Source organism: Stegastes partitus, unplaced genomic scaffold, assembly GCF_000690725.1.
Source record: "Stegastes partitus isolate 25-593 unplaced genomic scaffold, Stegastes_partitus-1.0.2 Scaffold229, whole genome shotgun sequence".
NCBI classification, from domain to species: Eukaryota; Metazoa; Chordata; class Actinopteri; family Pomacentridae; genus Stegastes; species Stegastes partitus.
The window spans coordinates 95,340-123,306 of record NW_007577960.1 but is presented as its reverse complement, the minus strand read 5'-3'; the positions used below and the strand labels follow the sequence as shown (position 1 = coordinate 123,306).

At 42.3% G+C, this 27,967-nt stretch overlaps 1 protein-coding gene across 2 annotated transcripts in view; it reads right to left on the bottom strand.

The window, feature by feature from the left end:
- Nucleotides 1–27,967, bottom strand: part of adamts18 (ADAM metallopeptidase with thrombospondin type 1 motif, 18) — a 75,476-nt gene that overhangs the window by 3,569 nt on the left and 43,940 nt on the right. For both annotated transcript variants that reach the window (XM_008281310.1, XM_008281311.1), the window contains exons 17-22: nt 20,079–20,199; nt 16,856–16,982; nt 7,157–7,361; nt 4,615–4,809; nt 1,969–2,039; nt 1,624–1,789 (exon numbers count right to left, since the gene is read on the bottom strand). In XM_008281310.1, the coding sequence (XP_008279532.1) occupies nt 1,624–1,789; nt 1,969–2,039; nt 4,615–4,809; nt 7,157–7,361; nt 16,856–16,982; nt 20,079–20,199 (885 nt within the window). The remainder of the gene's footprint in view (nt 1–1,623; nt 1,790–1,968; nt 2,040–4,614; nt 4,810–7,156; nt 7,362–16,855; nt 16,983–20,078; nt 20,200–27,967) is intronic.

The window sequence follows — 27,967 nt, the reverse complement described above, 5'->3', positions numbered from 1 at the left end:
GGCCAAGACATAATGTTACCTTCTTCAAAAGAGAGCCTCCCAGAGAAGGTCTTGTAAACAAAAATCAACTGATTGAAAAGTGGCAAGCTAGAAAATAAATGTTGTGAATCTTTTTTCTGTAGACTTTCTTGCACCATTTTGACAGAGCTGTGTGTACATGACATAATTTAACAATATGTGTTCAACCTGTGTTGGACCCACTCGTGTCAAAGTGGACAACGGTGAATTCCACAACATACTGTGGCATTTCTGCATATGTCAGGTGTCAGTAGAATAAAAGTTGTTTGTACTCCGGTGAACAAACATGCTGGGTACAGTTGACAGTGTACGTAATCTCTCTGTTTGGATTGATGTTCTTTGTCTTTGTATGCAGGTTCTGGGCATTCTGTGCTCCTGTCACATTTTTACTCACTTTTGCCTCATTTTTTACTGCAATAAAAAGTCCTGCACCTGTAGCAGTATGTCACTGTTAGAATGTCACAAATCATAAAAAAACCCCACAGAAGTAGAATTTCTTTGATTATTCATTTAACAAAAATTTAACAATCAGTATTTTTCCAAGTGCCCACAATAGCTACCGATACTAGAATAATGGTGCCTCTACATACTACAGAGAAGTTTACTACTTTTGCCTAACATTTTTAATTTGCTTCTTTGTAAGCACAGCCTGCATTTTACCTGAAAGTCCCAGAATTTTTGTCACAAGACTGTTGGTTGCAGTTGAATCAAACATGGCTTTTTAGTTGCACCATGGAGCACTGATATTTACTTGATATTTTATGGGATCAACTATTTGTTTTTTGTACATATTTAAATAAGATATGCAGAAAGTGTGATTTTGTTGAAATGTTATGATTTTGAGCTCAGATTATTTCATTTTCCAGATGGAACCACAAGTGGCACATGATTAATTTAAGGATTGTTGGAAAGTAGAAAATCAGAGGATGTTTTGTGTTTTTACGTTTTCTGGCTCTAATACATGGTGTCAGTTTGCAGATGTTTTAAAGAATAACCTTTAAAACCTACTGGTGGGTTTAGGAGTTCGGGCGGTTAACCTTTATTTTAAGTAGAAAGTCATTTGAAACAAGTTCCTATTTACAATGGCAGCAAAATTAAAAAAAAAAAAAAAAAAAGATTGTGAACAATGTGTGGAGCTGAGTTAAGCTATGCATCTGAGATAAGTATTTAACCTCACACACCTTTCAGCACCAACAGTCAGATTCCTGTCGGCACCCTGCACCACCCATGCATGCAGGAATCAAGCCACGTCCAGCCCTGGTGGAGGGCTGGCTGACCCATAGACGTAGACATCCGACATGGATTGGACCGTCTGGATGGGACTTAAGCTGAGAAGCTACTGGTCACACAATAGGAGGATTTTGCTAGTAGCTAGTAGTACAGCAAAATCCCAACAACGTACTACTTCTTGACCTGATTTTGAACCAAGTGACAAAAACTAACTGTTTGCAGCTTTTGGCAGCATGCTCTAAACACGTCCCACTTGTAATCACTGGCTGTCACGTGGGAGAAAAGCTTCAAACTGGAGGACTCTCAGCTGGAATGCACATGTAGCTTAAAGTCTCTCATGTTGACAGTTTTGGATCTCAGCAGGGGCAAATGTACCTGCTGCCAAGGAGAGGAGTACCAGCCTAAGACCACGGCACTGGAGGGGGTTCTGCCAGGTACCACCCGAGGGAGCTCCAGGCATGGACCTCTGTTGCAGCCCTGCTGCAGATCCACCAACGGTTTGGCCATATTCCTGCACCTTCGTACGGGGAACTCCACATACCTGCACGGGAGAGGACAGGCTTTTTGCTCAAAATGACTGTTCCTACAGAGCTTCCCATTTTGAAAACATTGAAATGGTAACTCCAGGATGTAACACAGATGCCACAGTGGGGTCTCAAGTATCTGTGCAGATCTATTAAAGTATGAAGGATGTCTTGGTGTGAAGTTGAGGTCACATACCCTCCCTGTGAGTCTCTCTCCCCACAGCGAAGCTCTCTCTTCTGGATGCCTGAGCCACAAGACCTGGAACACTGCAGCACAGAGCAGGCAGGAGGGACAATTTTAGAAAATTAACTCTGTGAGTGTGTGTAAGTGACATGGAGGATTCCTTTAGCAGCAGACACCACAAGCTCACTTATAGTTGAAGTAATAGGGCCAAAACACTTTGCTATTTGTCATTATACAGGATGAGCAGAGTGTATATGTGTCTTCACTGTGTTTTATTTTTTGCTTCAACCCTTACACTGACCTTTTTTATTTCATATTCAGCAACATAAAGTACGCAGCCCTGACTCTCTCACCCAAACTACTGCACTTCACATTCACAAAAACAAAGAGGATTTTGCAGCAGTAAGGCAGGTAGGAACTCACTCATTTTTGGCACGAATTGGATGCTACACTTCCATGTTTCTACAAAGTTAATAAGCTTTGGTGAGAAATCATAAGTAAATCTTCAGTGCAGTATATTGTCTAGCAGCATCTGTTAGCAGTGTGCTCTTCATAATCCCAGGAGTAAAGTGACAAGATTGCAGGAAAAAGCAATGCACTCCCTGCAAGTGTAAATGATACAGTGAGGTACAAAACTCTGTGATCACATGAAACATCTATCATGTCTTCATGTAAACCTAAAAATAACCAGGAAGATTGAGGATTTAGAAAACACGAGATGTTCTGGAGTGTCAAATAAATAAGAAATATTTCAAACTCTGCTCTGTTTCTGGGCCAACAATCAAACTGAAATGGATCATTAACCATGTTCACTTCTTTGTACAAAGGTCAGACTTCCTGGAGTCCCTTTGATCGACTCTTCAGAGGTTTGTTAAAGAAAATAAATCTCTAGTCTTTTACAAATATGGCCAGGCCTCAATTTTTCAGCAGAACTTTATTCACCAGTTAGCACTGTCATAGCGGGACACATCAAATTAGAAGTAAGTAAAAGTGTCAGTAGGAAAACTGCTATTCTGTGGAATTTGGTTCATTGTTAGCATCAAACTTGACATCAAGCTGGACTAAAGGTTTCTGAGGGGGCAGCGCACTCACTGACGCCTTGTCGATCATCTTTGTCTAAACATGATCGGGCAGAACAAAAGCAGATAGACCGTCAGAAAAGCAACATATTGAGGTTTGTTCAATAAGAGACAGAAAAGCAACTTCATCCCTGATACAGAATTTATAGAATAAAGAACATAAGACTCTAGTCACTGGTCTTTCACAGTCACCTGACATCTACTCCACAGAACATGTATGGGATTGTTGAAGACTAAGAAAGCCCAAGACCGCTCAAGAAGCTCTTTGGAAGATTGTCAGATCATGCTGGGACAACACGACTCATCAGGTTTGAACAAACTTGTTCTGAAATGATTCACTGAGACCGCAGCCTGCTAGCCAACCGCCAAACCCTCTGGTTTTTGATTGTATTCTGATATTTAATTTTTTTGTCCATTGGTTCAAATCAGGATATCAGACATAATTTAGATGTTTCAAAAATGGGAGAGAGTGGCAGAACTGCAGTGTTCACAAGGTGTTAATTAATCTGTATGAAACTGTCTGAGTAGCTGAGACCCATGCCAGCAGCTGCAGCAATAATCTAGGCTCCATCAACATCATATTTTCTTTGTTTCAGTAACATTTGCATATGAAAATAAACAGTTATCTTAATTTTAAGTTAAGTTCACATTCCAGTTCAGTCCTGCAGGGGTTCTATCATAGATATTAATTAGGGGGTCAGAGACCTCCTGGATGTTCCTCACTGCACTGTTTATTTCAAATAGATAACACATTAGATTAAGTATTGCACACTTTACACAGCACATAATGATTAGTTCCATGACAGATTACTCATTATTTTTTGCCAATAAGTCAATTACTCGCTTAGTACATAAAATGTCAGGTTATTACAGCAGTGTAGAGTAAAAAATTATATTCAATTGGCAGCCAAATCACAATGGTAAAAAGGGGAAAAGTGCAAAATCCTTTCTGCTTGATGAAACTACATCAAATGATTAATGAATTATATATATTGCAGTGTAGTTAAATCATTAATTGTTTTAGAATTTGCTGCTTTATTAAGGGTTTCCATCTTGCTCAGGTCACAAAAACGTTGGACACAGACGAACAGGCAGTTATTAATTTCTCCCAACCTGCCTCGTCTCCTCCCAGTTTAGTTTGTGTTTTTGCCTGTATCATGTTCAGCAGGCTCAGTGTGGGGATGTGAATGTGAGCAGTGATGATAGTTCCAGATGAAGTGTTTTGCATTGCATTCTAGTCTATTGAGACAGCTGGCTATGAAACTGCTCTCTCTGTTCCGTGATAGATTTCTCCCTAAATGATTGTTAAATGTTGAAAAATGGGAGTGCTAGAAAGAGATCATTGTGTTCTTAATTCTGAGGGACTGGCATCAAAGCTTGCTGTTTACTCTTGGTGTTTCACAGAACTGCAAATCATACTTCAGCTGGGAATGTTTCAAGTCACATCTGATTTTGGAGTGAGATGTTCACACCACAAATCAGCTACACTGATCCACAAATAGAAGTGCTTTGCTGAGTCTTTCCCTAAAGTTCCCTTCACTTCTACTTTCTTGGAGGTTCATGTCTCCTTTGTCCTCACCTCTCCCCAGGGAGTGGGGATCCACTGCAGCCTCTCGTTCCTAGGGCACCGCCGCTGGACGCAGGTCTCCTGGGCTTTGGGTCTGTGGTGCTGTCTGCACATGCTGTCAGGCACCACCACCGCTTTGGCCCCTGGATCAGTGCTGCGGCAGAACACGCTCCGCTTCCTCAGCCCACGACCGCAGGACTTGGAGCACTGAGAGCAGACATGGAGAAAGCAGAAGAAGGTCTTATGGAGCAAAAGTCAAATGCATAGATGATCCTTGGGATATTAGTAATTGAGTGAGCAAAGGTTTGATGACCATATGCAGATTAAATCATTTGCGCATGCACACACGCTGGAACCTATCATCTCTTAGGATTGTTTTAACCTTCAGCCTTCATCACATTTAAGCATTAGGGCATATTAACAGAGGTTAAATCCTTGGCACAGGCACTGTTAATGCATTCGTAATTCACCACATGGTGGACAAGCAAACAGAAGGTCATTGGTTTTGATTGCAGCACATTATGGCCTATCATTAAATACAATAAACCAATAACTCTGGGATGAATGTGACCCCAACCCATCAAAGTCTGCACCAGCAGCCAACAATGCCGCTGTAAACTCCAAATGAACTGCAGAGATGGACATCAGAGTCAAACTGTTCCACTGGGACTGACGACCACAGCCGTCAGGGCAGTTTATCCGACAACACTGCATTAATTTATTACACGAATGACACACACACCCACACACACACACACACACACACGCACACACACACACGCACACACATCCCAGTTGTCCCCTCGTCACTGAAAGCTTCCATTGATCTTTTCAGGGAGACTGGCCTCGTCTCTGCATGACCGCCGACTGAACTCAGACTGGTGTTACAAAACAGTCCAAACACACAACACAAGTGTCCTAACGAGTGATGGCTGGATGACAGTCGAGTGTCTGGGCTCTGCAGGTCACACCAGCTAATCATTCGACAATGTTTGACAGAGTATCAGATCTGCTGCCAAGCTATTAACATTGTATACAGGAAGCAAAGAAAGGCTTGGTCTAATGTGTGGTGCGCTGTGGTTAAAGAGAAACCAACCAAACCTGTAACGTCATACTTGGTTAATAGCCAGGGAATTAAATTGACTAATCAAATGTTGACTTTACAAGAAAAACATTTTTCTGTGCAGCAAATAAATCACCCAAAAAGGAACGAAAACCAGACAACAGCCATTTGTGAAACCTTTGTAGGACTGTTTTGTGATTATGTTTATTTGGTTGTAAAATGAAGGTAGAGTTTGAGTCAGTATAAAAGGAAAGTATTTCATTCAGGCTGCCATGACAATATAATAATAAGAAGGTTTTTCAAATATAAACATCATATTCATAAAGTTGAATATTGCTGACAAGTGGCTCATTTGTATTTCGACTATTAAATGCAGCAATTTTCCTTCAGTGTCTTTCACATGTCCAAAAGAGGGCAGCAGAGCATTTGTTTTAGCATGAGTGACGCATCTGAAAGCTTAGTGTGTGTCTTTTTGGGTTTCTCCTCTGCTACTGGGTTTCTGCCATGCAGATGTGTGAACATGTGGCTGTGTTTTAACCTGATGGTGGTGATGCCCTACAAGTCATTCCACTAATAGATGAACTTTGACAGAAATCACATGTAACCCTGACATTACAAACAAGGATTTTACTCTAGACAAGGAGGAGACAGAGGTAGAGTAGCATTATCTTCATTAAAACACGGTCTTGTAAATTTGATTAAAACAACTGTTTTGCACGGTTTACAATAGGAGAAACACAGGAGAAACAAATATAATTAATGATGGCCAAATTCCATTTTTGTGCTACAGTTTGAGGGTCCAGGTATGTGCTATGTTGGGCTTACGTAAAATGTTGTTTGTTTTGCTAAGTGCCATTAAACACAAAGTACAGCTGAGGTTAATAAGAGTGCCACTAGATATGTAGTTACAAATCAAACTTATGCCAAAATAAAATTAGGATCTGCAGATGGCACTGGACGATCAGCTACGGAGGGATCAGCAAAAGTATTACAGGTCATCCTGTAGAGAACATGACTAAGGCACTAAATGTTACAGACGTCAGTTTGAATATTTTACTATAAACCATAGATATTCACATCAGGCTGGCAATAAATGAAAAGTCAGGGGATCAGGAAAGTCAGAAGGATTTGAACCCTGAAGATAAATACTGCCTGTACAAAATTTCACAACAATCTATCATGATCCAAAGTGGTGGACTGACTTAATTTGTCAATTCCGGTTTCAGGGAGATGGCCACCCTCCTTGAGCCCAGGTCTGTTGAAGGATTTTTCCTGGTGAAGGGGAGTTTTTGTCTTCCCACTGTTGCCAAATGCAGCTCAAAGAGAATCCAAAGGAAACTTTGGATAGATTGGTTTTCTCTGCATAGTTTTGTAGGGTCACCTTAATAGTCAAGTGCTTTGAGATATCTGTTAGAAAGTAGTGCTATACACATTTTTTTTAAATTCCAAAAGTCACACTGCTACTGTGGTTTTTGAATGCCACAAACCCACCTGGGACCAGGATCCAGTGCTCCACTCGGGCGGGCAGGCTTGGGTGTGGCACGGCTGCACTTGGGCAGGAGAGATGACGGGGCAGAGGGAGTGGGCCACCACCTCCTCCCTCTGGTAGGTCACCTTCCTCAGGCAGCGCAGCGTTCTGGTCTGTTGACCTCCTCCACATGAGCGACTGCAGAGCCCCCAGTCTCCTGTCGCCCAACTGTGGAGGTAGAGGATGAGTTAAGAGGCGTAAGGAGACAGGGAGGGTTTGCATCCATCATCAGGGAACCACTACGTGAACAAAAGCATCTCCAAATGATTAGAAGTTATTGGTTAAAATGGCAAATTGCACATGCAGGGGAAAGTCAGCATGTGTTATCAGAAAACCAACCACATGGCTGAGCTTCTAATAAGCACACCAAACCACAAGTTCCAACTCTAATTTGCTGCGCTTATTTTAAGCCCAAAAAACAACACAAATTACCAGCAACTGTCATTGCACCAAAGATCTCAGAAAAAAACCTTATTACTGGTAAAATGATCCTAGGAGACCTGCAGGTCACTATTGCTGTTTCACTATTGATTTTTGTTACGAAACAAACTGGAAATAAGTAAAGCAAAAGAAAATACACAGGCTTGACTATATATTCCTCTTGTCCCCCGGTTCTCTCCATCTCTATCTGTACCATTCTTCTCTGAAGTTAAACATGAAAACCACATTGTATATGCAACTCTCCACAGCAGCTGTCCCAGGGCCCCCAGGCTGACCACAATGCACAACATACAATGCGGCTAAAGACAGATGTGGGCTGCAATCTCTTCCTTTTTTCTTACTCTTTATTTCTCTCTTGTCTTCTTTTTACACTTCTCTTCCCATCTGTCCTTTCTTCTCTCATCATTTTATCTCTAGTCACTTTGCTTCTTTCTGCTGTTCCTTGCCTTTTCTTTGAAATCCTGCTCTGCAGCTGATGAAAAGCCAACTGCTGCTTCTAAAATAGCTTCTGTCTTGGCATTGAGACTGAAGGGGGAGATTTCAGCAAATGAGCGGTCTGACAACCACAGGCTTAGAAGAGGGAGATGGAGAGATGGGCAGATGGCTCCGTCCAGTTCTTAGACGACATGCTACCACAAAGACCATTCCTCCACGCCGCCGACCTGCTTCAGGCAGAGAAAAAATGCTTTCATTCTCTTTCAAATGCCACAGACAAATGAAGCTGCAGGACTACACTGCAATTTGGAAATGGGAAAGATGTGAACCATTGGTACCCGAAAGCATCAGTTTGGGATTTCTGGCTTGTGGACAGTTTGCTTTTTTGTTCCCTCTGTTTTGCCTGGCTTATAAATAACAATATATCATTGAGGAAAAGTGGCTGAAGTGCCACTCTGCTTCGCTGCAAACCACCACTGACATAACTGTAATTTCTATCTCTAAAATGTTTCAATAGCTGACATATTTTGAGGTAGAAAGAGTGGCATCCTGCAGGGGAAGTTTTGAGAAGTTCATGCATGCATTTTCTAGTACTTGTATGGCTGCAGGCCATGTACCACCCATGAATGAGCACTTAACCTAATACTGAGTTTGATTGGAGGCCAACGGCTTTCATGAGCTCTTCTGCATAATTATACACCAAAATGACCAACTCTGCTTAACAGGTTGCTGTTCCAGTATTACTCCTGAGCAAATTGTGATTATTTTTAAAAGGAGGTTTTTCAGTTGTGTGCTTTATGTGCTTGGGACATGTTTGTATTCATTATCTTTGCAAAAACATCCCCTCCCATCCAGTGATTTACATTCTTTCTTTTAGGTCTTTATAAAGATTATACTCACGAATGTTGCAGTTGCAAACAGTAAAGGTGTCTCTGGATGTAAGCATCTTAGATTTTTTCTAAATTCTGAAAATGTGATGATATGCTAACAGTGTCTGAGGGCATTTTCAATGAAAGGAGGAAACCTGTGCTAAACCATGCAGCTCCAAGACAGGTATTCCAGCTTGAGTTCACGGTGAGCAACTTTCAATTGTTGCTTTACATTAACACGATGGTGTAAAAGTGTTCATAGCCTGACATGTAACTTGTTGTAAGTTGCTACTTTTATACAAACATTAGCTTCTTTAAGCTAGCAATTCCCAAAAGCTCATAACATTAGCAGACTAGCAATAGCACTTTGACAGCTAGTCTGTTAAAACATAATATTAGCCATTTTTCCATATAATAGTCATGCTAATTCAAGCAAATATTAAACTGCAGAAAAGCTTTAATAATAATAACAATAATAATAATAATAATTTTTTAAAAAGTGAATTTGGCTTGTTTCCATTGTCCATGTTGCTTTGGGAGTGAATAAGCTTAGCTGCCAGTATCACACAGGTAATAAACGGAGCAGCAACCTGAATGAAAAGCAGTCGTTTGTCAACCACTAAAATACCTCAAATAAGAGCAGCTGGTGGTGGCCATGTTTCACACTGACCAGAGAAAAGAGAACAGAAGAGCCAGATCATCAGCCATGTGAAGTAAATGTTTAAGTAAATGCCCAAAAAATAGATTATGGAAACAGTGATTCCATGTATCGTGACATCCCTGTCACTGATGTAATTTACTGGGACAGAACGGAGTCACAAAATGTAAAATGTTGTATTGGTGGAACGCCTCTACGTTGCAACAGCTAAAAGTAAAATGTTGGAGATAAAGATTAAAAAAAATTTACATTTCCTGACAATGCTCTAAATTTAAAGAGCACCCAAGAGGCCTTCTAAGTAGTTTGAGAGTAGATCCTTGAAGGCTGATTTGATCCATTTACGAGAATCATTTTGCAAACTGCAAGTATACAGCGAGCATAGAATTGATTTATAATTTACAGGCATTTTCACTGTCTTGACTTGACAGATTGGTATTAGATTCCACTTACTAAATACTTTCGCTGCCTTTGTTTCTTTACTTTCACATTTATCAAATTCACTATTATTTTAATACTCCATCCCCTTTTCATATTTTTAAAATATTTTTTGTTATTTATGGGCCAAATGTATATAGATAAAATCCACTTCTTTTGTCTTCTTTTTTAGTTGTTTATTTTTTATCTGTCCTCTTGTTTGAAAGAATATTCTTCCTGTTCTTAAAAGTACATTTTGCTCATTTTGTTGCAAATAGAACAAGAGCATTCTTCAGCATATTTCTTACAACTGTGATAAGTACATAGGTCTTGGTCATGATCTTGTCATGCAACTTTATCTTAATTTTAGGTACATCTTCTCTGGCACAGGTACAACAAGTCTTGCTTTGGTTTGTCTACATATGCAGCAAATGCACACAGAGAAATGCCCAACCTGAGATGAATGACTCTACAGATGCTGAGAGAAAGAGCAAAACAACATCAAACAACGAAGATGGAACTACAGAAGGGAAAAGAGATGGGCATGGGAACTGAGCTGTGGAGAACACAAACCTTTAGGAATATATATGGCCATATCTATTCCTAAATACAAGCCGGCCTGAATGATTGAAGTGGCTTCCTAAAATTTTCCTTGCATCCCTGTTTTATGTTCAGAAAACGCTGCAGTCTAGCATCCTGGCAATGTAGGGAGAGAAGGTTAAAAATGGTTTTAAAGCAAAAGGGGGTAGTTGAGAGAAGCGGTGAGGGTTTGTCTATGTAGGGGGAGTGTGACTGGCTCTTCATGGCTAGACTGGCCGGGCCCCCGTGGGAATCCCACCGTGTCTGCACAATAAAACATGGATAGGCCTGTCAGCACCCGAGATACACGCCTCGGAGATAAACAGGCACTTTTACATTCCCTCTCCTGTCAGACACACACACACTCACACACACAGCACACATGCATCCCACCTCATTGTCAATTTTTCTTTTCTCTGCTGGGCTCTTGAATGTGTGCCCATACATCCTGGAGGTCTGAATGCAGTCATTAAAGCTTTCATGCTGCTCACTCAACTCAACTTTCTTCCTGTGCAGCATCCATAAATTGGCCCGTACACCCAACCAGCTGAGAAACGGTGTCAGCTACTGTACATAATAAAATTCATGGGTGTCAAACTGCTTTACTCCCCTGAATGGACAACCACACTGATATTATTTATCTGGGCTATACCATTTTCTTCATTCAAACAAAAGGGGGAGGTCAAGACATGCAACAAGGCAGTTTAATACCTTTTGCCAAGATAAGAGAAACGGTATGCCCGAGATTAGGGGCAGGAAATGTCCTCTCGGGTGGTGGGAAACTTAGTGAGAAACAGAGGCTGTATGTTGGAGGTGTAACCGATAGCTGTCTGGCTTGTTCTACCTCTGACAGAAGAGAAAGTTGAGTCCGGACTTGTTGCAGCATGGCTAATGGTGAACAAAATGACAGCATCATTACCATCAGACACAAGCAGCTTATATTACTACTCTACCTCATGGCTTGGACCTGAAATACAAAATTTCATTATCATACATTTGGAAAATGTGTGCGCACATTAAGTGTAAGTGTGCATGCTGTCTTTGTGTGTGTGTGTGTGTGTGTGTGTGTGTGTGTGTACTCTTTCTGAACCCAAGACACGGTTCCCTGCCTATTCTTTGGAGTAGTGCTGTAAATCAAGCTAGCTCCAGTTCCCTCAGCCAAAGGCCTACATACTGTAGGAGAGAGGCCATTTATTCAGTGCTGTTTCAACTTGTTACTCCACTGCACTTTCGCCTGGTTTCCTCTCTTGCTTGCTGCACTGCTCCCTGAATGCACAGTCTCCTTTAAAAATGCATGCCATTAGGCACAGTGTCTAGACAACAGAGATAAAACACGGGCATGGTTTTGCTGCTGAGAAATTCAGGAAGCTTTGGGTTGAGAATATATGAGATGGGTGATATGCACGGAAAGCAACAATCACTCAGAGCCGACTTTGATGTCTTTTTCGTTCTCTTTAGCCTTGTCTTTATTTTTCTCTATTTTCCATTCTCAAGGATTCACCAAAGGTTTAATCCAGACTTGTAAACATATTCCTCTATTTGAAGACTGAAGACTGAGGCCATAGCCCTGGTTGTAGAAAACCTGGCTAAGGTCACAAGTTACACCCATTAAACCAGTATCAGAGCCACAATGTTAAAACCACATAGAGGTACAGTGAATAACATTAATTCTGTCTTTACAATACAATGTTCTGAAGGGAAACTTTGAGTCCTGGCATTCATTGATACATACCATCCATCTCAACATTGCTGCAGACCAAGCACACCCCCTATGACAACAGCCCTCACTGATGATAGTTGCCTCCTGCAGCAGGACAATGCCCCCAGCCACATTGCAAAAACTGCTCAGGAGGACTTTGAGGGACACAACATAGTGGCCAAGGCATTGACCTGACCTCCAAACTCCCCAGGTCCCAATCCTATCTAGCCTGGGTGAGATGAGAAGGAGAGAACAAGCCTGATCGATGGACACCTCAGGATGCCCTGTGTACAGTAAATGCCCCAGTGGGTTTGGGGTGGTTTCTATGGCAAGAGGATCTATCCAATACCAAGTAGGTTGCACGTTGTGCATATTCCCAATCAAAACCCCACACATTTGAAAAACATTCTCAGTCACCAACCAATCTTTACAAAATTTCCAAGATGTTTGAGCTACATACTGAAGTCAACATGCAAACATGCTCACAGTGACACTGCTGAAGCTCAGCATGTAAAATATTTACCAGGGTTCCAGACTCACCTTTTCAAATTAGCTGAACTGGTGCAACACGTTTTTTTTTAAATTAGGTGTACATTAGGTGTACCCAAACTTTGAAAAACAAATTTGAAGTGCAACCTTCATTGTCAGATCCCTTATGATACTTTGTTGACACATTGATTTTTAACAGATATAAAGGTGCAGATAGGTGTTTTGTACAGTTAACTCTTCCTTTTTCATCAGGATTATCTTCGATTAAATGTTATTTATTGTTTATGCTATGAGGAGCATTAAATTTTATCTGCATTTCTGACTGCTTGCTGTCTTGGTTTGCTGCTGCCTGGCAATGAAATACTGCACGGAGGGGGGCTGCAGTCGAAGCTCCAGTCGCACTGTTCCCAGCCAAGCTCTAGCAGAGCTCTTTTCTATAAATGCAAAGCATAATGTTGTGTTTCCCACATGTTGAGAATTTACTGTGGTGGTATGTGGCACAGCGTGACTGATGTGCATTATGAGACTCATGCACTTTACAGCTTAGAGGAAGAGTATAACCCAACTACAATGTACTAATGTTCTGTAAAAGCCTCTTGTCTCCACAGGTGTGTCTGTTGTCTCAGACAGGTGTGTGGCCAAAGAAGAGGTGTTCGCCGGGGAGCGTCTGGTGGCCGAGCCTTGGGGCCCTGTAGAGCTCGGTCGGGAACAGCCCGAAGAAGCAACATGGGGTCACTTCCCAGAGGATCCACCACCCTCGGGGAAGAGGATCAGGGTCGGGTGCTATGCCCACCGGGTGGTAGGCAGGAGTGGCCCCCTGGTGTACCGCCCCCTGGTGGCATAGACTAGCTCTGGGGACATGGAATATCACCTCACTGGCAGGGAAGGAGCCTGAGCTGGTGTGGGAGGTGGAGCGCTACTGGCTAGATATAGTCAGGCTCACCTCCACGCACAGCAGGGGCTCCGGAACCATACTCCTGGAGAGGGGTTGGATTCTCTCCTTTTCCGGAGTTGCCCACGCTGAGAGGCGCCGGGCGGGTGTAGGGATACTTACAAGCCCCCGGCTAAGCACTGCCTTGTTGGAGTTCTCCCCGGAGAACAAGAGGGTCGCCTCTCTGCGACTGCGTGTTGCAGAGGGAAAAACTCTGACTGATTCATTGTGCTTATGCACCAAACAGCAGTTCAGAGTATTCGGCCTTCTTGGAGTCACTGGGTGGTGTCCTGGAAGGGGTGCTGCCTGGGGACTCCAGAGTTCTCCTGGGGGACGTCAATGCTCACATGGGCAATGACGGTAAAACCTGGAGGGGAGTGATTGGGAGGAACAGCCTGCCTGATCTGAACCCGAGCGGTGTTTTGTTTTTGGACTTCTGTGCTAGCCACGGATTGGCCATAACAAACACCATGTTTGAACATCATGTTGCTCATAAGTGTACTTGGTACCAGAGTACCTTAGGCCAAAGGTCGATGATCGGCTTTGTAGTCGTATCATCAGATCTTCGGCCGTATGTTTTGGACACTCGGGTGAAGAGAGGAGCAGAGCTGTCAACTGTTCACCACCTGGTGGTGAGTTGGATCCGATGGTGGGGAAGGCTGCCAGACAGACCTGGTAAACCCAAACACGTAGTGCGGGTGAACTGGGAACGTCTGGCAGAGGCCCCTGTCCGTGGGGTTTTCAATTCCCAACTCCGGAAGAGTTTTTCCTGCATCCCGGGGGAGGTTGGGGACATGGAGTCAAAGTGGTCCATTGTTTAAAGCCTCCCCGGGAAAGTTTACCCAAGGGTGCTGGAAAGGAGGCTTCGGACGATTGTCGAACCTCGGACTCAGGAGGAGCAATGCGGATTCCGTCCTGGTCGTGGAATAGTGGAGCAGCTTTTTACCCTTGCAGAACTGCTGAGGGGGGCATGAGAGTTCGACCTGCCCGTCCACATGTGCTTTGTGGATCTAGAGAAGGCCTATGACTGTGTCCCCCGAGGAACTCTGTGGGGGGTACTGAGGGAGTATGGGGTACCAGGCTTGCTGCTACGAGCCATACGGTCCCTGTACAACCAAAGTGCGAGCTGTGTCTGCATTCTCGGCAATAAGTCTGACATGTTCCCAGTGGGTGTTGGACTCCATCTGGGCCGCCCCTTGTCACTGATCCTGTTTGTGGTTTTCATGGAAAGGATCTCAAGGCGCAGTCAGGTAGAGGAGGGTGTCCGGTTTGGAGACCTCAGGATCTCGTCTCTGCTTTTTGCAGACGACGTGGTCCTGTTGGCTCCATCAGACCGTGACCTTCAGCACTCACTGGATCGATTTGCAGCCGAATGCGAATCGGCAGGGATGTGGATCAGTACCTCCAAGTCCGAAACCATGGTTCTCTGCCAGAAACCGGTGGATTGCCACCTCCGGGTGGGGGGGGGAGTTGCTTCCTCAAGCGAGGGAGTTTAAGTATCTCGGGACCTTGTTCACAAGTGATGGGAAAATGGAGCGTGAGATGGACAGGCTGCTCAGTGCGGCGTCAGTAGTCATGCAGGTGCTGTGCCGGACTGTCGTGGTGAAGAGAGAGCTGAGCCGCAAGGCAAAGCTGTCAATTTACCAGTCCGTCTACGTCCCAACCCTCACCCATGGTCACGAGCTTTGCGTCGTGACCGAAAGAACGACATCGCGGATACAAGCGGCCGAAATGAGCTTCCTCCGCAGGGTGGCTGGGCTCAGCCTTAGAGATAGGGTGAGGAGCTTGGACATCCGGAGGGAGCTCGGAGTAGAGCCGCTGCTCCTTCGCGTCGAAAGGAGCCAGTTGAGGTGGCATGGACATCGACCCGACCCCAGATAAGCGGAAGACAATGGATGGATGGATGGATGGATGGGAATGTTTTACTCATTTTGCTTAGTTCCAATTCGAATTACGTTTGTTTCCCTGTCTCAAAGTGGTTTCCTAGCTTTCACCACACTGCCAGGTACATTTTTTGCCTATAATTTTATAAAAAATCTTACAAAAAAAAATAGCAGTATCCATCCATCCATTATCTATTCAACGCTTAATCCTCACGAGGGTCGTGGGGGGCTGGAGCCTATCCCACCTGACTTAGGGCGAAGGCAGGCGACACCCTGGGCAGGTAATCAGTCTATCGCAGGGCTACACTTAGAGACAGACAATCAAGCACACTCACATTCACACCTACGGACAATTTAGAATCACCAATTAACCTCAACATGCTTTTGGACTGTGTGGGAGGAAGTCAGAGAACCTAGAGAGAACCCACATTGCACCAAGACGCGAACCTGCGACCTTCTTGCTGCGAGGCAATGGTGCTAACTACCGAGTCACCTTGCAGGCCAGAAATAGATTTCCATCTTAAAAATCTACCATGCACATTCTGTAATTACACACATCCAATACACAATCCATGAACAAAATCCCCCTTGTGTCATTTAACCATCAACATTCCCAACCATATTCGTGAGAGCAAGACCTCTGTGATCTCTGTGGTAGCGACAGCCTTGTTTTCTGACCTCAACTGAGAGAGGTGGCAACAAATTAGGTTTGCATTTTTAAAACACATGTTTTTGACAGTAAATACAAAATACAGTGTAATACAGTTAAGGCTCATCCTCCAAAGACAGCTGAGGTTGAACTAAATTGTGCGTTTCAATGGTAGAACAAAGCTCAGCAGTACATACATGCAGACAAGAAATCCAACACTGTATGACTGTATGACTCAGATGAACACACAGCTGGAGTAAACACTGCAAAACAAAAAGTACAGCCTGATTCAAAAGGACAGAAGATGCTGAGGGCTTTCATGGGTGCTCTCAAAAAAGAAAAAAAGAAAAATTAGAGAGTGGGCAGTGAAGAGAGCAGGATGGAAAGAGTAGAAGAACTTAGGTTGAGCCGAGTGGTGGCTGGCCACAGCAAATGGACCACAAGCCACCTTTAGACTGCTCAACCACAGTGTGTGTGTCTTTGTGTGTGCACACCTATAATAATAACAGCACCTTAAGGTCCTGAAAATCTGGCAACATAAAGACAAATGCCACATATCCCACAGGCAGCTGTACACAACGAAATTCCCTGACCCACACGCATAGCAGCACTTACTAAGCAGGGCAGGGCTGTGTGTTGCAGAGATGGGAGCCCAGCGTCGGCCTGGTCAGAGGATTACACATGCTGAAGTTGACCTGAACTTTCTGGTCCTGCAGACAGATAGCCTTGGTCGAGATACGACCTGATGGGGAGACAGGAAGAGAGAAAGAGCAAGTTGATGTCGAACTTGCAGGTAAATTAACATCGTCAGTATTCATGCTTGCAATGAGAATATCTTCAAAGGTTAATTCTGTAACTTTCATACATCAAAATGTCTAAGATATAGAATTTCTGCTTGCTGGCAATGGCAGCCTCTTCAGACAAGGTGACTGGAATTACAGGAGCCTCAGAACACACACAAACAGCTATCCACTGACAAATGAGCAGGGCAGCAGCAGTGAGTCTTCTGGGACTGACAGAGTCTAAAGTTCTCAGTTGACAAAGGTGCTTTTCATTAGTCTTAACACACTTCCTGGACCGCACTGTTGCAGAAGGGAACTCGACACAATACAAAACACATCCACACACAAACATACCAAAAAAAGATACACTTATGGATACTCAGTGCGCACTTTTTTTTTTTTACCCGCAGGTTGATCAAAAAGTTGCACTATAGAACTCAATGACTTCCATCCCTGTTAAAGTAGGTTCTTCATGCAGCAATGTAGCACTTCCAGTGCTTCTGTAAAGTGTAAAAGTCCCATCATCAACACACCACCATCTAGATACTGGAGCTGGAGTCTATCCCAGGTGACTTGAGGGCAAAGGCTACCATGCACACTCACACCTGTGGGCAAATTAGAATCACCAGGCAGTCGGTGAAAACCAACACAGGCACTTGGAGAACGTACTGCACACAAAAAGGCCCCAGCCAAGCTTCAAACCCAGGACCTCGCAAGCCACTGCCTCACCGTGCTACCCACGTGAATGTCCCATTAAGTAAAAATGTCGACCACTATCTATGATGATTAGGATCTCTTACACTTTATCAAAACAGTGACCCTTTAACTTGAACTTTATTTTGGGAAAGAAGAGACCAAATCTGGTGACCGTGAGTCTAAAGTGAGAAGTGTGTTGATTCGACCAAAATAAACCTGTGAATAATTGCTGCTCGGAGACAACCCAGTCTCACGGCAATTTGTGAAATAGTCACAAAACTTAATCTTTTGATTTGTGTCCAGGGACACCCAACTTTTTTGTGTTCCCCACCACGGATTTCAAACCAATACATTTCAATTGGAATTATCTTTTGTGTCTGGGACACGTTTTTTTGCCCCCATTAGTCAGCGCATATACTGTGATGTTTTTGTCATTCTTTTCTTCCGACAGTCAGGCATTAACCAATTTTATTGTTATGGCCCGTCCACACTGACTATAGACATCACTGTAAAGATGTGTGCACTCACACTGACCAACGTTAACATTTTGTCAACATCGGTGCTGCGTATAAACTCTGTATTCATTCAACTAGAAAAAACAAGAAATATATCCAGGCAGAGAGAAGCTGTTCTGAGATCGCTCTGAAAGTGATCCCAACAATATTGTTCATAGCTATTATTGTTTATTTGTGATAAAATATAAATGCTTTTACTCTGTTTGTAAACAAATACAACTCTGAAAAGAAGGGCACATGCAGGAAAATGGCGACCGTAACATATACTGTGATCGCAGTGATGGATAATCAGACTATTGTAACTGAGAGGCCAGTGGTGGGGAATGTATCCGCAGTTTTGTGAAGCTTTTAGCTAGCTCATCGAGGCTGGCTACATGAGCTACTAGCCTAGCCTAGTCCAGCTGCTACTGCTGCTGCTGCTTCGTCTATTGATTTGGCATCAAACATTCAGGTGCATTACCGCCACCTACTTTACAAACAAAAACATTACAGACTCTGTAGGATGGATCTTTTCCGGGTCTAAGGCAAGGCTGCGTTCCGACACTAACAGGGTTGCCTTAGCAACGAGCAAAAACTTCCCCTAAACACTGCCAGTGCAATAAAAACACACAGACAAAAAAAAAAACGTAGCACATTTGTCAGTACTTCAATCAATTTATTTTAGTTTATTAATACAAAAACACAACCCTAGAAGAACTACATATTTCATGGCGTGTCCGGACACGTTGTATTGTAACGCTAAATGGCAGTTCTTTCTTCAAAATAGCCGTTTCGCCTAAATGGAGGGTGAAATATAAAACTTTAAGTGCATTTAGGGGTTTAAATTAGTCTGATTATCCATTGCTGCGATCCCAGTAATATGACATTTTCCGGTTGCCGTTTTCCTGCATGTGTCCTTCTTTTCAGAGTTGTATTCATTTACAGAGAAATGAAAGTAACGACGAGCATGTAGCCCAAACACAGTAAAAGCTCTTATATTTTATCACAAATAAACGATAATAGCTATGAACGATATCGTTGGGATCACTTTCAGAGCGATCTCAGAACAGCTTCTCTCTGCCTGGATATATTTCTTGTCTTTTCTATTTGAATGAATACAGAGTTTATACGCAGCGCTGATGTTTACAGAATGTTAACGTTGGTCAGTGTGGGTGCACACATCTGTATAGTGATGTCTATAGTTATGAGTGTGGACGGACCATAACAGTAAAATTGGTTAATGCCTGACTGTCGGAAGGACAGAACGACAAAAACATCACAGTATATGCGCTGTCTAATAGGGAAAAACGTGTCCCAGACACCAAAGATAATTCCAACTGAAATGTATTGGTTTGAAATTCGTGGTGGGGAACACAAAAAAGTTGGGCAAATCGTGTCCCTGGACACAAATCAATAGATTAAGTTTTGTGACTATTTCAAGAATTGCTGTGAGACTGGGTTGTCTGAGACCAGGCGCAAAGCACCCTAGAGCAAATGTGCAAAATGTGCACCTACCAGTGGTCATAGCAGCATGGTTAACACAGGTCCTGCTGTTAATATCGCCTTGTCAGGTGACATCATCAACAAACAGTCTCAGAACTTTCTGATCAAGCCAAGTATAGTGCATGTGCACAATTTGCTTCCTCTCTTTGAAATCAACTGTTTCTTCTCAGTTACTGATGCCATGCCTGTGTTTTAGGATCTGAAAGAAAATAAAAGAAAACCTGCTGCTGCAGCCCCAGTAACAGTACATTGATGTACTCATCACACGTCAACAAACACACACACACACACACACGCACAATTATTCTGTGTTTTATCCGTCACCATACATGTCCTTAAACATACAAATACCAACAGTCTCACCTCCAGCACAGGGAGCAGAGCAGTCCGATCGCACCACTCCCCAGCTATAGTCGGGTTTCCTCTCAGTGCGAGGCAGAGTGTACTCCCACACCACACCTGGGTTCTTTCCCTGCAGAAGGATCTGTCAGGCAAGAAAAGAGTCGGTTAGAAAGGTGTCAGCTGTGTGAACAGAGTTTGTCTTTTAACCTTTATTCGCCCAATGAAAACACATTGAGGATCACCTATCAGGTTCCTAATCTTCCCCTCAAACTGGGAGTCTTATTCTACAACCGCTTATTTCCAGCTGTCCTTGAGTCCCACAAGTCAGTTCTTCCCTTAAATTTCCAAGTTACCCCTACAAAATGTAAGAATTAAGGTATACTAAACTTAGAAAAGCAGCAAGTCTTTGCATTTGAGAGGCTAAAAACAGCAAACATTTAGCATCGATTGAGTGACTAATCTTTTCAGCTCTATATTGATTTCTTCCTTCATGTCCTACACTGAATAAGGAAAAGGATGAAAGAGCAGAAACAATTCACTCATCTGGTGTGGACATTAAAGAAAAGACACCTATTTCAGTTTTTCAGGTTCCTCTGAGCGGCTTGGTCTATGACCCACTAACAAGACAGCACTAAAAGCTATTTTTCTAACCCTAGTCCAAACTGGCTGACCGCACGATTATATTTTCGTTTGGACAGTAGAGTGTACATATGAGAGCTGATGTCTGCTGGCTTCTTTTTACTACATCCTTTAAACTGGACAGTGAGCTACCTTTTCTGTACAGAAGATTTATTTGGACATTCAAGTCAACAGAGACTAGACTAGCAGATGAATAAAAGCAGACATGGCCATTATTGTTATTGTTGTTGCTGTTGTTGTTGTTGCTGATTTTGAATGATTTTGATTTTGAATTTGAATGCTGATTTTGATTTTGAATTTTAAATGCTGTTGTTGTTTGCTGATTTTATGTTGGTGTTGTGTTGTTTTTTTTTCTGGTGTAGCAATTTCCCTGAGGTTTTGTACCAAAGGGATCAATAAAGTTTTTTTCTTATTCTATTCTGTTCTACAGGAGAAGCATCAGGCTATCACTAAAACGACCTCATGAGAATTCACTGCCATGGTGAAGAGCTTTGTTTGAGGTGCATTTGCATAGCCAGCTTATTGCGTGTCGCTCTAAACCACTTCAAAATACTGCAGTGGATTGTGTTCTGTATGCTGTGTTCCTTTTGCACCATGGTTCAGTTCAGGTTGGGTGTCATGCATCTATTCCGATGCATGACAAACATATCAGTCTATCAGTATGTGGAGTAACAAGCTTTGACAAGTGTATTTTCTTTGGGGTATATCCTAATGTACAAAGGAATCTGCCATCAACCATGTAACTTAGAAAGCCAAGCACCTACTGGGTCCGATCCACATTCAACAGTCCTGGGGCACCGCCACTGACTCAACCAATCACCAGGGGGCAAAGGCAGTAAAGAGCTCTTTAATATCAGACAAACACATGTGCATATGTAAGTACAGTGACATATGGAGACTTGTAAACAGCTGGAAAGACAAACTAATGGAGGCTTTCAAAGTGATGGAGACTCACAATGCATTATTAGAAAGGTACAGGTACAGGTACAACCATGTTTGCTTGCAGTATTCTTTGCCGCTGCTTTTGTTTGCATAGTTCATGCTGTATTAACATCACCAAATGTCAGTGGGTGTAATCAGTGGAACTACGCAAAAACAGCAAGAGAATGTGTGCATAAATCAATAAGAACAAAGGAAATAGAGCGCCACTCAAAAAAATCCTGCTCATTAGCACTACTAATGGTCAAAGTGTCAACTAGATAACCACCCAGGGCACTCTCTATTTACCTCCTTCCCCTCTGGCAGACTCAGAGTCATGAGAGCCATACCAGCAGAGGAAAACAGCTTTTTCCCCATAGCTGTGAAGAGACTGCTGCAGGAACAATGACACTCCTAGTTTACGGACTCATTCTAACAAATGCTCTTTTGCACTTTTAATAGAGTATTTATTTTTATTGCTCTTTTATTATTTATATAACCTTTTACCTTTTTTTTTCAGACAGGACGCTTTGTCAGATTTACCCATTTATTTGGGATCACATGCATTTGAGTTTGGCGGTGACTCTGCTCAAGTGATGCTCTGGAACAATCTGAGCAAGCATGACAGTCCCTGAGATCACAAACCCCCCAGGCAGAGCCTTAAATTCCCAATATTCAATTACAGTATACAGTGTAAACACAAGAACAAGGAGACCAACTAAATGGTCCTCACTTTACAAAATCAGATTACATAGTTCCAAGGTACAATAATGAACCATCTGCATCCAACAGTTCCACGATATGGAAAACAACCGGGGTTATTCAATGAAATTCAATTCAATTTTATTTGTATAGCGCTGTTTGCAACATATGTCATCACACAGCACTTAACATGGTAAGGTGACGACCTTACAATTTTAAACAGAGAACCCAGCAAACCAAAGTTGCCATTGGACTCCCTCTGAGCCAGCGGTTGGCAACGGTGGAAAGGATGATGAAAGGTGAGTTCCTGAGCAACAGCGCTTCATCGACGCTTTCAGATTTAGGACATGTCATCAGAGACTTCTGCAATGCTGTCCTGCTTTGGTTTGAACACTGCGAGCCTACATTGAAGACGGATCGGCCCGCCCGGGCATGATCACGGTCAGAAGGTAAGAACAAATAAAACACTGAGTTTTATAACCTGTGTAAAGGCTCTCTGAAGACAAGATGTCAGTCTGCAGAGGCTGGTGTAGCAGCGATGTGGTGAGCATGGAGCAGGCAGAATGAATGAACGCTGCCTCAGTTATAAAGCACGCCAAGTGGGTGGGCTGGACTTAATAATGAACGATTGGACAGAAAGGGCCTTGTGACGCCCTGACTCTGTGCCTGTCTGAACTAATGCAAAGCTCTGATTTTTAGACTGATGATGCTAGACAAAATTCCGTTGTATTTTTTGTACAATGACAATAAAGCTTCGTCTTCTTCTTCTAGATATCTTTAACTGAAAAAGTTCCGCTTGAAAAGCTGCAACATCAAACAAAACCACCGCACAGTCCTGTTGTGTGCAATCAGGCTACTTTGTTCAGGTCAACCACATTATGGGCATCAGCTACAAGTGAAATGGCAAGTCAGCATTTGCCAACTCAGTGATTCAGACAGTGTCTACTTTAAACTTGACAGTGTCTCACCTAAAATTATAGAATTGTGGTCCCGACTGAACTTCATAAAAATTGGCCACACTTTAACACCCACACTTCCTTTGTTGATGCTACCCAACCTAACCAACCCCGAACCCACTGCCATGAAATAACTGCCATCACTAACCACACTGGGACTTTATGCCTATACAAGGAAGCCAACTCTCACCAACATTCCTGCTCCTTCACCAAACAACTACCACTGACGAAAACCAACAACTATAAAAACAACACTGGGCAGGGATTTGTACAATCCCTCTAACAAAGGACGTACATGTCCTTGACGCCTTAAAGCTTTCTAAACAACTGATCTTTTTGTAAGCCATCCACAACGTTGAATACACCCAGCCAACCACAGTGTTAACGCTGTCTGCCAGGAGAGATGCTTTCTTTCTAACAGTGCCTTCAAACATATCAAAATATGTCTCTTCTCCATTTCTTCAGTCTGGGACAACTGCAGCCAATACTTATCCTATGACTGACAACTAAATCAACAGGAACAAAGGAAAATATCCTACCTACCCAAAGCACAAAACAAAAGCCATAACCTCCTGAAATCAGTCACAACAGCAACAATGACTGTATTTGTTCCCACTTCATGAACAGTGGCCTTGTGAACCTTTGTAGTCAAACCAAACTAACAGCAGCAGCAAAATGCTGCCTTGAATCAGTCACAAGAGATAAAAATAAAAAATAAAAAATAAAAATCTGCCTAAGCTCTACAGCCAGCAAATACAGGAGATTTATGTGAACTGACTGAACTGAGTTTACATGCAGTTTTGACTGAACCCAACTTCTGGTTGTGACGAGATTTCAGCAATGGTCTTAATACATTTCTTATAATGATGGCCTGAAAATGAATTAAAACAGAAGACTCTACCAGGTACAGTCTACTGGTACAGTCCTTTAAGGTCACATTTTTAAGGTCCATTGTGAAGGATTTAGGGTATCAACTGTTTCCGGTAGCTGCAAAATGTTGTGCTTTTGTTAGTTTAGAATGAACCCATATGCTTCTCTTTCACTGGACCTACCCTATTGCGCGTCCATTTTTTAACGGTAAGCAGACAAACCAAACACTGGATCTAGAGAGGGCCTTTCACATTTTTGCATTTCAGCACACTTGGCGAGTACAGGTGAGGGAAGGTCAGTCTGAAACCTTATCAACAGAATGTTTCATATCCGTAGTTGGAAACAAAGCGTGGCTTCATTCATCCAAAGTTGATACTGATATTAAATATTTGGTGATTTAGTTTTGAGATTTTCAGTTTACAGTCATTGTTAGTGGCATACTTAACAGATTTTTACATTGTGATTGCAAGTTTTTGTTTTTTTGTCAAAATGCATCTTGTAACTTTAGTTTATGACTTTTTATTCAAAAAATATATATTTTCTAAAGCAGTTGCTGATCTTTTGTACTGATGAATGTACTGAGAAAATTTCATACCCATCCAAGGCATATGCAGAAATACTCTGACAACGATGTCTGAGGGGAAAATGAACGGGCCTTCCAATACTGAAAACGAGTGACAGCCAAAAAAACTGATCTCACTAACTAATGTTATGAAATGTGAGTGATTTGAATTCAAATTAGATATGTCTCTTTAAAAAAATAAAATATAAGAAAACACAGTATGAGATGAATGCAATTTTTGACTGATAAAGGAACATGATTTATGATGGTAATGTGACCTCCACTGATGTGAATTATCCTCTTTTCTTTGAATCATAGCCAGAGAAATGTTTTATTTGCTGGTTTCTGAGTGACTTGTTTTTATAACGTGGCTACATATATCTTTACGTTGTGTGACTGATGTGAGTCTGTCTTCCTACAGTGCAACAGCAGACCACAGGGTGTTTCAGTTTTCATAACCCAACCACCACACCACTCATCAAGTCAGATGAGATGATGATGAATTACGATGTGGTAGACACATATATCAGTCTCACAATGCTTTGCTCTGGACTGGCATGACCTCGCCTTGCCATACCACAAGAATGTCAATTACAGGAGGAATAATCCTACTTGGTATCCACTGAGACCTCCGGAAGCAGCCATATGTCGTGTCTGTTGCCTCCTCCTCCTCTAGTTACTTCTGCCCCCTTCCCTCCACCTCCCTACCAGCTGAGCAGCTGTGCAGATGTGAACACCTTGTCACAGTTTATGTTCACACTCCTCAACATTTGTTCTTCTTTTAGAGTTTCAAGCTGAGTAAGGGTCTGCGAGTGATCTGCGCATATATCCTCCCTCATGCACTCTCTTGGGTTTTCTGTGACAGCACCAGTTAAGTAGGATGTGTGAAACAGATGACAATCTGCACTGAAAAAAAAAAAAAAAAAACACTGTATGTTTTCCTTCACTTGGCCCTTTTCATTTGTAGTTGAAGTCCCTGTGCCCTGACCTTAACTTCTCACATCCAAAGAGTTCAATTGCAGAATTCTTAATCTTTTAATCTCACTCTCCCTCCTCTCTCTCTATCCTTCCCTCTCTCTATCAACCTCTTTCTCCTTTTTGTAATTACAGGACATACTTATAGAGATTATGCTCATGTCATCTGCAGATCAGCTGCATGCTATTGCTGAGTGCTCTGCTGGACAGATGTATGGCTGGGACACACAGACTTAAAGTCATTTATTGAAAGGAAACCCTTTCAGGTTTTTACAACATGGGAGTATTTGCACAGTTTTGGTCATTGTCTCCGTTGGTTATGATAATACAGTACTTAACCAATTTAAGCAATTGAGATGGACATCTCCATTACAAGGGTTTGCCCAAAAAATAGTCATCAGCCAATCAGACAGGTCGCACACAAGCCAACAGTTAAGATTACTAAGAGATTTGGAGGCAAAACTGAAAAGTGAATGCACCTAAAATATCTGTAATAATCGCCCAACTGCACAGGAAAACTATCCAAAGCTGAACCAAGAAGCCAGGCAGTAAACTATGGTGAATATTTATATGATGTCTGATGGATATTTTAATTGTATGTTTCACTTTCCTGTCTAAGTAACTTCATCTAATCCAGTCAACAGTGACATCCACACACCCACATCTCAGCAGTTAACTTGTCAATAACAATGTCATCATCATTACATGCCTATGTGTTGTTTACCAGCAGAGCTCCGGCTCACCGCTCCAGTGCTGTTTCCAATATCCACTGGAAACATTTCAGCATCTACATCCCTAACATTGTTCAGAGTTGCTTTGCTGACACTCTGTGTGTATTACAGAATATTGAATACATGTTTGCAGCTGGTTTAGGTGCTCTGTGGTTGCACGTCAATATGACAAGCCTTTGTACCTCTAATGTTATTTGCCATTGCTGTGTAAATGTAGCCAGGCAGGCCAGGACAACACTGCCTTTGTCCTTCTTGTGAGTTTTTTCTTCTTTCTATCTCTCACTGATGACAAATAAGAACAACTAGTTTTGTTGTACATTCAGTAACACAATGTCTGAAACAAAGTATGTAGTCACTGAATGCAGTCATAACTTGCTCTGCTTTTCTTACTTAAACCTTCATCTTGATAACTTGTGTTGTTTTTACCTGCTTGTTTGTATTTTTGCTTCGTCTATTTTTGTGCTACTTGCTTTTATTGTTCTTCTATCCTGTAAAGTGTGTTTAAGTTTTTGAAAAGAACTATCAAATAAATTGTATTATGATGATGATGATGATGATTATTATTATTATTATTATTATTATTATTATTATTATTATTCACAGGTTCAGAGAACGGAGCTGAGAATAGGGGTGCTGGAGAGCAGGAACAAGAGTTTGGCCCAGTTGACACAAGTTGATAAGAACAGCAGAAGAGATGGAATGTAGTGTGATGCCTACTGTGAACACTGCGGGTAGGAGACAACACCTGTACCGGTGGCACTGGGAGGCTCAGCTTTGGTACAGAGGTGCTTTAAGTACATTTGTAATGCTTTGGACTCAAAGATGGATGCCCAACTATTCTTTTAATGCATGGGCTGAAAACGTTTTCTAGCTTCTGGGTTTACATTTTTATACAGCTGAGGCTGATAGGCATTTCACACATTCTGGAGGCATCTGGTCACAAATCGAAGGACTGGGACATAGTCTAGGAACCCTGAGCATCCGGTTGGTAGGTATTTTATAAGTGAAAACAGAGATTTGCTGGTGATGTTGCAGAAAAAAAATTGGGGAATCATCTAAGTAAGTAGCAATCACCCTCTGATCACCATGGATATTTGTACTAAATGTTTTGGCAATCTGTAGTCGTTGAAATCCTTTGTTTCAGTGTGGACCAAAGTGGTGGAACAACAGTCCAACATAGCTACCCCTCGTCCAAGTCAATCCATTTGAAATCCCACTTACATCAGCATTTTGTAATTCAAGTGGTCTGACAGGAACCTAGACATCCTCCTCTTGGTTCCATTTTCAGGTGCTACAAAGTCTAACCTGTAATGAAAGATTGCAGCCAATGACAGGATTTTTTTTAACCCAGAGCAAGCAAGATAGAATAAGGAGCAGCAAAGTGAACAGTATTTGTTGGCGTAATGGAATAAACGGTGGACTTTCACTTCTGTGTAAACAGAAATTAATGCTGATTTTGTGCTTGACTGTCTCTGCATGTTTGAAGTGACGGCAGGGAGGAGCTGGAGGTGGCACATATTTGCCTGTACCAGTTTTACGTCCACAAGCTATTTAAAC